Source organism: Cricetulus griseus (genome assembly GCF_003668045.3).
Source record: "Cricetulus griseus strain 17A/GY chromosome 1 unlocalized genomic scaffold, alternate assembly CriGri-PICRH-1.0 chr1_0, whole genome shotgun sequence".
In the NCBI taxonomy this organism is placed as follows: Eukaryota; Metazoa; Chordata; class Mammalia; order Rodentia; family Cricetidae; genus Cricetulus; species Cricetulus griseus.
In genome coordinates, this window is record NW_023276806.1 from 95,370,296 (window position 1) to 95,383,418 (window position 13,123).

The 13,123-nt window shown below is 42.9% G+C and overlaps 2 protein-coding genes across 11 annotated transcripts in view; one reads left to right on the plus strand and one right to left on the minus strand.

The window, feature by feature from the left end:
* The window catches only part of Nbea (neurobeachin), a 525,226-nt gene that overhangs the window by 355,359 nt on the left and 156,744 nt on the right, over positions 1–13,123 (plus strand). For all 10 annotated transcript variants that reach the window (XM_035451902.1, XM_035451904.1, XM_035451906.1 and 7 more), the window contains one exon: positions 5,800–5,936. In XM_035451902.1, the coding sequence (XP_035307793.1) occupies positions 5,800–5,936 (137 nt within the window). The remainder of the gene's footprint in view (positions 1–5,799; positions 5,937–13,123) is intronic.
* On the minus strand, positions 8,391–9,470 carry Mab21l1 (mab-21 like 1). The gene has a single exon (XM_035451909.1). The coding sequence runs from the start codon at positions 9,468–9,470 to the stop codon at positions 8,391–8,393; it is 1,080 nt and encodes a 359-aa protein (XP_035307800.1).

Sequence of the window (13,123 nt, forward strand, 5' to 3'; positions counted from 1 at the left end):
AATATAACTGGAAACACAAATTTCATTCAGCTCACCTGGGAGGGCAAATTATCACAAGAGCCCCAAAATGATCACTGCTTTTCAGTAAGGTTTTTGTTCAGGACATCCAGTTCTATTTTATCTGGACTATGTACTTTTTAAAGTTTTTCTTTCCAAAATTCATGGTAGTCCTTGCAGAAAATAATATATACTTATTTATTGTATGTTAATAATATACATAATTATATATATATATATATTAGAACAAAGAACTACTTTGTTCTACAAATGAATTGGGGAATATAAAAATAGATAAGGTTAGAGTCTACCAGATGTCTCTTGGTGCCTAAGATTATTTGTTGCACATTAAATAAGATGTAGCTTTAGACAATACTAGCTGTAAGTAGGTTCTGTGCCATGCTGAACAAACATTGTGTTAAAGTGCAGTGTTGAGTTTCTTGTTATGAAAGAGGTCTCTCATTTTTCTCACACATCTGTTTCAGAATATGGTAAGTTGACTCTTTCCAGAGATAGATTTACTAGGACTCCAGATATTAATATGTGATCCTAAGCATCAAATAGTCTTAGGAAGCTAGGAAAATATTGGGTCTTAAACTAGGAAAATGTGGAGATGATTTGTTATTGTTAACCTCGTTATTTAAGACAGAGGGAACTCAAGAAGTGACCAAGGAGCATCAAAGGCCACTTTCTGGGGACAAGCTTGTATACCCCCTGGTGAGACTGTTTGTGGGCACTGTGTAATGAGGGTTCTGGGGGGGAAATATTGCTAAAATTGAAGTGCACAACCCTTAAGGAATATTCTGTGAGATGCTGGAGGTCATCATTTTCCAGTTCAAGCAGAAATGCCCTTTGGAGTTTTGAAAATGTTGTAGGCTTCTTGTTGTGATAATTTCTTTTGGATAGCTATCAATATTCTTTATAAAACATTCATTGAAAATACCTGGAACTGCCCTGGATGATAGAAATTTAAGATTCTCTCAGTATTTTTCTGAGACCTCTCCTCATTCAAAAACACATATTCAAACACTTCTGTTTTCTCTTAGTTTCATATTTTAAATTATGTGTGTCTCTGTGTAGGTGTGTACATCTGAGTAAAAGTGCCATGGGGGCCAGAAGACAGTGTGTTGGATCTCCTGATGCTGGGTTATAGGTGTTGTGAGTCACCTGACAGGAGTGCTGGGAACCAAATTCAGGACCTCTAGAAAAGCAGTGTGTACTCTAACCATGAGTCATCTCTCCAGCTCACCTCTGCTTCTTTCTGTTGTTGTTTTTCAAGACAGGGTTTCTCTTTGTAGTCCTGGTTGTCTGGAACTCACTCTGTAGAGCAGGATGAACTCCAACTCAGAGATCCACCTACCTTTGCCTCCCCAGTTCTGGTGGGCCACCACCACCTGGCTCACCTCTATTACTTAATGCTTAAAGATTTCCTAGGATTTCAAAACCAAGTTCCAAATTCCCCATGTGTTTCTGAAATGCACTTTGAAATTAAAGCCCTTTAATCTTTTTTCTTAAATTTCCCCCTAGTTTTCCTAGCAACATACTTAAAAATAAAGATTCCATAAAGTAGTGATTATGGTCAGTGTTTTGGCTACATTCTGTTATCCACACATTTATTTCCTCAGAAATTTTGTCACATTATTACAGACTCAACTAAATATTTACTTCGTGTTCATATTTTAGTATTAATTTTTTGAACTCCCCTAAATACAACAGCTTTCAAATTAGCTAAGTGTAAGAGCTATTAGCTCAGCATTGGTGTTCCATGCCTTTAATCCCAGTACTCAGGAGGCAGAGACAGGCATATCTGAGTTATAGACCAGCCTGATCTACAACTGATCTACAAGAATGAGTTCCAGGATAGCCAGGGCTACACAGAGAAACCCTGTCTCAAAAAAAAAAAAAAAAAAAAAAAAAAAAAAAAAAAAGAAGAAGAAGAAGAAGAAGAGAGATCAGCTGATTCCAACTTACACTGCAATTGTACATGCCCTAAATAAGGTAATTGCCAGCCATATGTCTACTAAGTCTAACAATGCCAGTTACTGAACTTCAACTTGATTTGACACCATATTCTTTGTGCTGTTAGAACTGGTAAATGAAGTTTAGCACTGTCTGCAAATGTAGTTGCCATACTTGGCTTTAGATAGCTAGGACTCTGTAACCTTCCTAAAACATGATTAAATCCTGCATCAGAGCAAAGAAAAGCACTTCTGATCTGTGGGAACTGGCCTTGGTGTTTCTGGGGGCTGGTCTGGAGGTCACAGCTAAGCCAGGGTGCACTTGATGAACATAAACATCACAGAACACCATCATCTATGATGACACAGTAGACAACTTAATAATTTGATCTAAGCGCAGACAAAAGCAAGGTCATGAAACACTAAACACCCCCTCTCCTGGCTAAAGTGGGTAAATGATGCTTCCTTACAGCCTTAGCTTGCTGTTGAAGCAGTTGTTAAATTTACCAGTGCCCAATAGCATATTTCCAGCAGATTCTGTTGCACAGCAGTTTTCCTTCTTGAGTCATGAAATTATGCAAATCCTGTTACCAAATCCTGATCCTACAATTAGTCCTTTGCAACCCAGGCCACTAGAATTGCCACTCCTCTTCCCTTACAGTGAGCAGTCAACCAGTGGTTCTGTTGCAGGTGTGCACCGTTATGAAATCTAGAGCTCAGTTTCTGTGAATAGTGACCTGTACCTCAGTGGAGATGGGAAAGACTTTTGTAAATTGTAATGTTCTATTAAGATGCTAATGTGTTTTTTATTGATTTCTAGCTTGGAGTTTTGATTTTTCAGCAACACAATCCAAGCCCTCAAGTATTTAGCATTCTTTTAAAATACATTCAGTGGCATTTTTAAAAAATATATTCAATGGCTGCGTGTAGTGGTGCATGCCTTTAGTCCCAGCACATGGGAGGCAGAAGCAGGTGGATCTACAAAACAAGTACCAGGACATCCAGGGCTGTTACACAGAGAAACCCTGTCTATGTACATAGTGAGCTTTACCATGCTCTTGGAAGAAGCATGGCCTTACAGAGAAGCTTCTTCTTGGCCCCTTTCTAATGCCTAGTGGCACTGGTTCTAGAATAATGGCAAGTAGCACCCATAGCCTTCCTTAAAAGCGGTCATGGGCCCATAGCCAATGTAAGAAGTAAGTAACATTTGCTCTTTTTTAAATTTTTTAATTATTATTATATTTGGTAGAGTTTTAAATTAATAGTAGAGTTTTAAATTATCATATTGCCAATACATTAGGAATAGGCTTTTTTCATTCTATAATATTACTGTTCTGTGTGTGCTGAGGACATTATTGTAATTTATTCTTTCATTATTAGGGTAGGTGTTGGAATGAATGAATTTACAGTCAGTTCCCAATTCACTCTACCAAGCAAAGTTCTGGAGGTTAAACCCATAATGCTGAGTGGGGCGGGGGAGGGGCTAGAAATAAATCCTATCCCCGCCTCCCCTCCACCCACACCCCCCCTCCCCCGTAAAATGAGTGTCTCCTGACACCATCTTACTGCCCTTCAAAAAAAACTGGAAAAAAATCCCAGGTTTCTAAATCACTTGGTACCCTATGGAAAACATGCTGGCTTGTGATTGTACTTTATGTAAACATTTTAATATAGGATCCCTAAAATCCAGAAGCTCCCCGAAGGGGATTAAAGCTAATCCCCTTTCTCTATTGCTGCAGTAGATTAACTGTGCGCTCTTTGGCTGCTTTGCTCCCCGGAGGCTACAACAAAAAGGTCCTGTGCTCCTCCAACAATCTACGGAATTGGGAGTTGTAATTGGAGATTGGCAGGGGGTTGGGGAAGCATCCTTCTAAGGTTGAATGTTTCGTTATGTGTCTTTCTTAAAACCTTCTTATAAACTCCCAGAAAATCGCAACCCAATAGAAAGAAATTGGAGTGGAATCAAAAGGCAGCGCAGCCCCGTTTTAGAAATGTGTTCCCAGCTAAAAGCTCCCGAGCTGTGTACGTACAATTCGTGTTGTATTTCAGTAAACCAGGGAGTATAGTTTGGTTAACTCCTCTCATGATTTTCTTTATTTTTTCAATTTTCCCAATTTCTTGTTTGGATATGTTAAATTACTTTTTAGGAGAAGGAAGCTCTCCATTTTTAATATTTTTGATGACTGTTTTTCTCCAAATGTCAGACTCCTTAAAACCTAAGGCAGCACGGTCGGTGTTTAGAATGAGCTTCCCTAGGTTGTTTTGATGGTGGTGGTGGTTTGTTTGTCTTTTGACAAGCCCAGACACTTTGTTTCAGATGTGAATACAACGAATGTTTCTGAAAGGGAACAAGGAAACCCGCGCTTGTTGTAGTGCTGTGGTGGCGCAAGGGTTAAGGGAGCGGTTCGAACCCGCGGGCGGGCACGAGGGATACGAGGAGGGCCCCGGGGGCTGGAGGCGCCGGCTTGCGCGGACCCTCCAATAAACACAAAGGAGGGCCTGGGGAATAGAAACCCAAATCCACTTGTAATCGTACAAGAGATTCGGGCGTAATTACTTGAGCAACCTAGATTAAGATTGATGAGCCTTTAAAGTAGCGCTCCAGACCAGTCGCCTCGCCCCTTGGAAAAAAAAAAAAAAAAAAAAAAAAAAAAAACCTCCCACAAGCCGCTGAGGACACAACTCCGCTAGCTGCACACGGAGTCCGGGGGCGGTCTTGCTAGTCTGTAAGTGAGTCGGACCGCTGAAAACAAGTGTCCCCGCTTAGTCTATGCGGACCGGACTCCTTAAACCCTACCAAAGCCGATCTAGGCCTCCAGGTCTCCCCTCCGAAATAGCGGGATTCCGCGAGACCGCTGGCTCCACGAGCTTTCCCGGCTCTGGCCGGGGCCTATCTGCACTGAAGACTCCCCCTGGTCTCCTGTCTCCTGCTGTGTGCAGTAGCAAAGGGCGAGCATTAATGACTAGGCTCTGTTGCTTCTTCCTAGAACCTAAAAAACATCAACAAAGCCCATGTTACTTCTGAATTCTTTGTCGTATGTTTAGATCAATATCCAGAAGAGGGATTTAATTCCCCCTCGGGTCAGTATTCTAATTGAGGAAATTCAAGTGAGCACTTAACTCGGGTATGCACACTTTCCAAAAATCTACTGGGTCCAAAGACTGAGAAATTTCACTTTCTGTCCCCTCTTCCAAGAATGGTTTTGTTACAGCATTTTCATTTTTGGTGTGCTCTGTTGAGAAAATGACGGCTAAGGTTTTTCTTATTTCCTTCATAAGAATCCCAGTAGCTTTGTACTCCCACCAGTGAATGTATCCCACCTTAGGACGCAAAAATTAAAACAATCCTTCCTAGCTCTTGGGATTTGTATATTTAGCCGCTTTCCTCTTTTGCTTCTATATCACCTCTCCTTGGGGTAGAGCCACTGCCAAAAGGATTGACTTATGAGATGGTTGGTCTTTGGGGGCATTACCCACTGCCTAGGGTCTCTTGGAGAGCCAGTAATGTTCTTTGGAGAAGCAGGGCCCCGAAGCATCCTTCCTGCTCTCCATTTGTAAGTCGGATAAAGGCAGTGCCTCACCAACCATGCGAATTTCTAAGCAGAGGATACAAACTTGCATGTTACGAGTCTCTTATTCAGCACCCTAAACTCTTCAGTTTTTATAGAATTACTCTAGTCTCATATAATGCTGAACAGACCTTACCTAACATGAAAAGACCTCGCATAACATAGGCAACATTTTTCCTAGTCCATCTTTAAAAATAAAACCCTGCCATACCCTCTGGAAGGGAGTTTGAGAGCACCAGAGAGACCCAGCCTGACTCACTGCCCCTGTCTTGCAGGCCCTGTGGTTCTCAGCACCCCTGCCCAGCTCATCGCTCCTGTGGTGGTGGCCAAGGGAACTCTGTCCATCACCACAACAGAAATTTACTTCGAGGTAGATGAAGATGATGCTGCCTTCAAGAAGATCGACACAAAAGTGAGTTATAGTGACTGCACAGCATTGGTGGCTTTGATGGCAGGATGTGGTTTTCGGTTTTGCTTGGTTTTTAATGACTGGAGAGATACACATATTCTCAGCTTTCTTATAGAAAATAAAATGAATGAAATAACACATGATTTCTTTCAGAATTGAAAATTGTATTAATGAGCTTAAATCCTAAGCTTAAATAGCAAAGTATGTGCATTTGAGCAGTCTTCCTATGTGCCTTTGTGTGCACTTGCGCAGATTTGGTGTTTAAGCCAGTTGCTCTGGGATCCATGGAGCACAGTGTCTCAGTTTCTGGGAAGACTAGGACAGGTCTTGTGAAATTTTGTGTTAATATCACATTTAATTTCCAAAAGTATATACTGCAATATGAATTATTATTTATTGAAAGGTTATAAGGGAACTGGGATAGGAGCCATTTACATATAATTTCATTTCCATTATTACATCCATTTTTCATCTCCTGAATTAAATGGATTTTACATATGGATTTAAAAGGAAGGGAAGGGGATTCTTTATAAGCTTTGATTTAAATGTACACACACTGGTACTTACATGCCATTCCAGAAGGTGCACATTTGGAGCATTGGAATGGCATACAGGTTTGCTGAATCTTGTCTTGTGGATTTAGCCTCCTTAACCATCAGAGAAACCCTGCAGCCCAGCACCCTTCTGAGATGCATTTTTCTAGTTTCTTGTTTATGCCACTGTAAGTTTTGTAAATTTTTTCTGAGGGTAAGAGGTTGAGATAATGGGGTATTCTACTGGATAATTTACTGTAGTTTTGAAAAGATCTTTCTTTAAGTGACTTCAAAAGCTGTTCTAAAAATAGGTAGTCAGTCTTGTGCCTTATTAATTATATTAAAGTTATATGCAGAAATGTCACATTATAGAACATTATTTGTAAATGAGCAAAGGAAATTCTAAAGTTTATCACCACCTGAATTAACTAATGCAGAGCCTTAGTCTCAGGCCTCTCAGCACTTGTTGATCAGTGAGAAACCAGCAAAGGACCATCTCACTTCCAGCTTCTAAAGCCGTGTGTGGGGTGTGTAATGAGTGAGTGTGCTGTGTTTAAACAAGTAAGAACTTGTCTTTATGTTTTGCAATTAGTTTCCCCTGTGTGGTATGAATGAATTGTGGTTTTCTGATTAATTTATTCAATACCACTGTGTCAAAATAGGTTGATAAAGTGTATTGGTTAAAAGATATATTCATCTTATTACTTAGATTTCATATCCAAAATTCAAAGTTTGTATTATGACTTTAAGTTAATTTTCTCAGAATTTGCTGCTTTTAAGCTCAGTAGTCTCTATTGTCATGATAGATTTTTGCCCCCTTATATTGTCAAGAAGCTACAGAAATACTAACCAGAAGCAAAGTCTGAAAAGTAGATTATAAATGTGTCAGTTGTAGAAAAGAACCATGTAGTAAATTAGAAACTGAGGAAATGGATATTTTCTATAGCTATTAAAAAAGAACCCCTCTAATGTGTCTTTTTAGTGATTTTTTTAGCCGGTTTGTCAAAATGTTTAAAATACTCCAGTTGATTTTCAAAAGGAAGCATTGCCTCTTAACAACAACAACAAAAAAATTTAAATGAGACACAATGGAATTGGGTATTTTACTTCATTTATTTTCTTCTAATTAAATAAAATCAGCAACAGAAATTAAAATCTAAATCACAAAAGTAATTATCCAGTGTATTTCAAGTGCATTTTCAAATATATATAATTCAGATATTCAAGCGTTATTATATAAGCTGAATTCAAATTTCTTTGAATATATTTAAATAACATTTCAAGTATACTTACGGAATGTTAGAACAAGCAATATATTTGAAACAAAATGTAAACTTTTTTTTTGTAAGTTCAGACACTTCACAGACAGGTAAAGTACCAAGAGGAAATCTACCTTTAAATGCATCTCTGCTCGTGGAAAGTGTCTGGAAGTTTCCAAATGACAATTTCAGTTCTGTTCACCAAATCACAAAACACCAACATTCACACTTTGAAAGACAACATGAGAGCACAATTTTTGTTACAAATCAAAATATACATTACACGCTCCTTCCGATCCTTCCGATGGCACATCCAGGTCGGGTTTACTGGAAGGCAGATGCGCCTAAGTCTCAGGATTGCTGTAATCCTTTGACCGAGTTGGCCATGGTCTTGTATTCTTGCCCGCTGTTCTCGGGGTTTTGTACTTATCAGGGGAGATGCGAAAAGATGTGTGTGGTGTAGGTTTTCCACTGTGTTTCCCTACTCCATTCCCTCCTCTTTTAGGGTGTGTGAGATGATGCATAAATGTTGTGCTGTTACTCCTTTTAAAGGAAGAGATCTTTTGCACTGTCTCAGGAAATACTAATAGGAATCAACCAGGAAGTTTTCATTTTGTCGGGACTTTGAGAAGAGTGATCTTATCGGCCCTGGATTAGACCATCTTCTAGAGTTTTTCCAAACTTTTGGGGTTGGTCAGGATCTCTCTTGCCAGTCGCCACGTTTGTTTAGCAGCGTTTTCCAGAGCTGAGTGCGGTTTGCCTTGAAACAGATCTAAGTTTGGTAAGAAGTAGTGGGGACACCTCCGGCACTGCAGGCATGAGATGAGCTGCAGCAGAATTCCATTCAGCCGGTCGCCCAAGCAGGATTCATCCCAGTCCGACTCCCGAGGATGTTTCTCACACTCGTAGGACACCAGAGTCTTCATGTGGTAGTTGTTGAGGGGCTGTCCTGGCAACTCCAGGTGGCGGTCGCGTAGGGTTTTCAGGATAGAAAGACATTTTTTCCTGCAACCCCCCATTTGCAGCCTGTTCTCGGCCTCTGCAAACTGCAACACCCAAGCATCGCTCTCCGCCGAGCTCTGCTTGCCGGCCAGGGAGTGGCACTCCTTGGACAACAGATTGAACCCTTCGGCCTTGACCTCTGCCACCCGGTTGGGTCCAGGCCAGGGGATGTGGGGAAGCGGCCAGTGGGCAGCACTCCGCGGCCAGATCCCGGTGCATTTAAAGGCCGGGGTGATCTGCACCACATACCTATCGCGGATTCTCAGTTTCACTTCGCTCGTGTCAGCCACCATCTTTACTACATCCCTGTAGCTACACTTGTCCACCGCCTGAGCCACCAGCGTCTGAAACCTGGAGCGGATTTTGCGTGCGGAGAGGTAGCCAGAGGCAGTGATGAATTCTACCCAGAGGGACATGCTCCTCTTGCGACCATCGCTCAGCTTCAGCACCGCGCAGCCAGGCAGCGAGCCGTCGTCCACGAAGTTAAACACCCCCATCTGGTTCAGATAGAGTACCACCTCGAACTCAGTGGGAGAGATGACCTCCAGGCCCTCATAGCGGTTGTCCATCTCGTTGAGGGAGCTGATGAAGCGCGGTTCCTGCACCTCCACCTCCTTCAGGACGTCAGATACCACTTTGCAGACTTCCCTGATGGTTTTGGCGATGGCAGCTTTCCTGGCCTGGCATTTCTCGTTGTAGTACTTATTCAGGTGGTAGACCAGCTTGGCCTGGGCCGCGATCATGTTGGGGCAGAGATCCGGATTGTACACCGGAGTCTCACAATAAGCTGTGGGATCCAATGCGGCTGCTAGCGCTGGAGCCAACTTCGGAGGTGAAAGGGGGCCAAGCGCAAAAGGCACCAAGCCTCTCTCGGACAGGCTGCAGTGGAGGCCGCCCTGCCCTGCCGGCCTTTTATCCGCGAGCCTAGCCGGTCTTAAAGTGAAAGGCTGCACTCTTCTACTTTCTCCTCCGCTAAAGAATCCTTGTCTGAGAGAGACGCGTGCAGAGAGCACCTTCTCCGTAATAAAAACAAAAGTTGCGCTGAATCCCAACAAAGCTCTTCCAGTAGTCAAAATAGTCACCCTTTCCGTATTTATTTAAGTTTTCCCGTAATCATGGTATGTGCAGGACTGTTAATCAGACGGAGGAAAAGTGTGCTGAGTGTATGTCGGGGTGAGTGTGTGCCTGTCAGAAGAAGCTGCTGTTGGTTTGTGTAAAAGCCCAGATGCACTCGTGTGGAAATTATAAAGGCAGGGCCAGGCAGGCGGGCGGCCAATCGCCACTGGGCTCGTCACGACAGCCTCCCCCAGCTTCAGCCTGGCTAATTAATCCCCCCTCGTGGATAGAAGCAGAGAAACCAAAGGTAGGAAGCTGCTGCTGGCAGAAAACCACCCAGGCCACCTAGACAGGTTGGAAAGCAAAAGAAAATCTGGCTTTGGTATAACTTGAAGCATATTGACACTTGGAAAAGATTTGGCCAAGAGAAGTGGCTCGCTGTGCTGTAAAGCCTGCTTGTCTGTTCACCTCTGATGAGCTATCCAGGTGTACTAATGGTCACCCACCAATTAGTGAAGTCAAAGGGGCTTTCTAGAACAGTGTCACTAACTTGCATTTAGAGGAAGGTAATTAATGCCCGTTAATCCTTGGGGTCTTTTTAAAGCAAGTTAGAAGTTTGCTTCTAACAGACTGCTAGCTTCAGATGGAGGAGTGCTCCCGGTTTTTCTCCATGTTGGGTGTTCCCAATCAGAACACTTTTCAAAACCTTAGGCGGAACATGTTCTCTTTTTACCTAGGTTTCCCCCCACTTTCATTCGCTGAGAGGAATCTGAAAATGACTGCTGAGTCGGGTAGATAATGTCTACCCAGTTAAAATAGGGGTGATTAAAACAAGCTCACCTGTCTTCGGTTCCCCCATCTGTAGCTAGACTGACCAGTGCGAAAATAACAAACAGCAGTGAAGGCTGTCCACTCTTTAGGGGATGCTTTCCACAAGATCTCCGGGATTTAGATGAGCTAGAGGGAAGATTTAGATGAGAAGATTCGAAGAGGTGGGCTTAATACTGAGCACTTGAGGGTGTGACCATTCAGCCTTGTTTGTTCATTCAGGCTTGAAGAGAGATCTCCCATCTCAGGTATCCTTAGTGGTGATCAACAGTAGGTTGGTCCTAATCTTTTGGGATTTCATAATTTGATTACAGGAAGATGGCCAACGGCTTCAAAAATTAATTTGTAAACATTCAAGTTTGGGTTTGTTGGTTTATTTGTTTTAATTTAAATTTCATCCTGGAAAATTTCAAAGAAATGAATCTCTCTACATTTTAGAACCCTAAGGAGATATTCTAGGGAGCTCCCCCTCCCCACTACCATCACCAGAAGAGTCCTCAGTGTACATGAATTAAAGAAAGAGTAGTTAGGGCTTGCTTGCGTAGTAGTTTTCAGTTGCCTGCCTTTAGTGCAGAGATCTGTTTATCTCACATTAAGAGAATTTCCAGTCTAAGGCTAGAGTAGCACCTGTGTAAGCACTGTTAATGGACTTCTGTTGAGGACTCACAACTTTTAAGCATCACCTCTAATTTAGGTTCTTGTTATCCAAGAATGATAGCTTCCGATTTAGATTAAAATAGTACGTAACATTTGGGGCTTACCATGCCGTCTATTTCATTTCCCCGAGACCTCCTGTTCTCTTGGGAATGTGGACTAGGGACATTCAAAGCCCCTCCCCAGTTTGCAGGCGTCGCGGGTGAATGCACTGCTACCTTTTGGCAGCTGAAGAGGCGCTGGAGGAGGCAACCCAGAGCGCCAGACCAAACGATAAAGGACTGTGCGGCCAGGAGAGGCTGCTGGGGACGCGCAGGTCATCAGGGTGGGGTGCAGCAGGCAACCTCTCCCCGCGGGCCCTTGCGTCTTCTCCAGCTCTCTTTTTTGGTCCATCTGTTCTCGGGCTAATTGTAAAGCTTTCTGGATGTCTGGCTGTCCCCCTTTTCCTCCACTGTCGCAAAACACGCTCGGTGCCCTCGTACCACTCGGCTCTCGCCGCCTCCCGCCCTCGAGTGTCCCCTGCCTAGTGTGACCTGTACTCAGGCCTCAATGCAACCCAGGGATACTTGTCCCTGGCCTTCCCGGGATATCGTGTGCCCGGTTCCTTTCCCTGGCCTATGGAGCTCGAAGTAACTCCAACGCCGAGGCCCTGGTAGTTCCCTGTGTCAGACAGAGGGGACTCGGGATACCGTGGCCGACGACTGCAGCCTGGCGCAGGTGGCGCATCTTTCTGGGCTCGCTGTGCGGCTTAATTGGGTTAAAGCGAAGCTAAACACCGAAGCACTTTGTGCAAACTAATTGATGCAACCGAGGCCCTTCCCTAACGATTTTTCACTAGGAGCAAGAGAACCACGAAAGTCGTTAGTCCTGGAGTGTTGCGGGGTAGTGAGGCTACGTGTTTCTGGAAGGCCAGGCCGGCCGGGTGTCCTAAAGCACCCACCACGCCCGGTGCTGACAGTGATTTACATAAAACTGGACTCCAGGCGGCTATTGTCGTTGTTGGTTGACCCGGCGGCTTAGAGTAACACTGGATTGTCTTTCTAGCTGCTGCTACCCAGATCGTCTGCTACCCTGAACCCGGGAAATGAACTGCGCCTGTAGCTGAAACCTTTCCGCAAGCTCAACGACTCTCGTTGTTGAAGGAAAACTAAACTGCACTGATGGCTGCTTCCTTCCCTTCGTGCTTACTTTAATTGAATTGCCCATGGAGAGGAATTAAAATTAACGATGTATTTTTGTGTAATTCACCTGACTTTAATCGAGGTTTTGGCATTAGATATGTTTTGTAAATTATTCAACTACTTGATAGTAATTTTAATTTAAAAAATCATTCGACCTTTTGGATTATTTGAACTGATGATGTTAATACACAAGTGATATAAAATATGTTTTATTATATGAATAGTCTGTATAAGAATTGGATTGATGCCAGTCGACTTTTTAGATACAGTCTTGCCGAGTTTCAGAAGAAAAGCTTGTGTGTGCCTTGCGTTTTAAGACATAAATGGTGAATTGTTTTCAATGGTATGCATGTAGGCATCCTTGCCGTGAGCTAATAATAGAATGATAATTGAAGAAAAGTGACCTAATTGGAGGGAAAAGAAATACCCAAGAATCTCATGATGTAACCGCTGAGATGCTTGCATTGGAATGGTGTTTAGGTTTAACTAAGGCAGCTTGGATTTAAAGTATTCCAGTTAGGGAAAACAAATCCAGCAAAGACAAAAGCCTGTTATCATAACATCTAGCCATATTTGTGAACATAAAACAAATGTTGTGAACTTTAACACAATGGAACATCCCAAATAATAATGACAACTGTTTCTGAAATGTGGCTTCCTGAGTGACTGTCCCAGTG

Excerpts from the sequence above, each read along its gene's own strand:
- Mab21l1 (XM_035451909.1), bottom strand. The coding sequence starts at position 9,470 with ATGATCGCGGCCCAGGCCAAGCTGGTCTACCACCTGAATAAGTACTAC.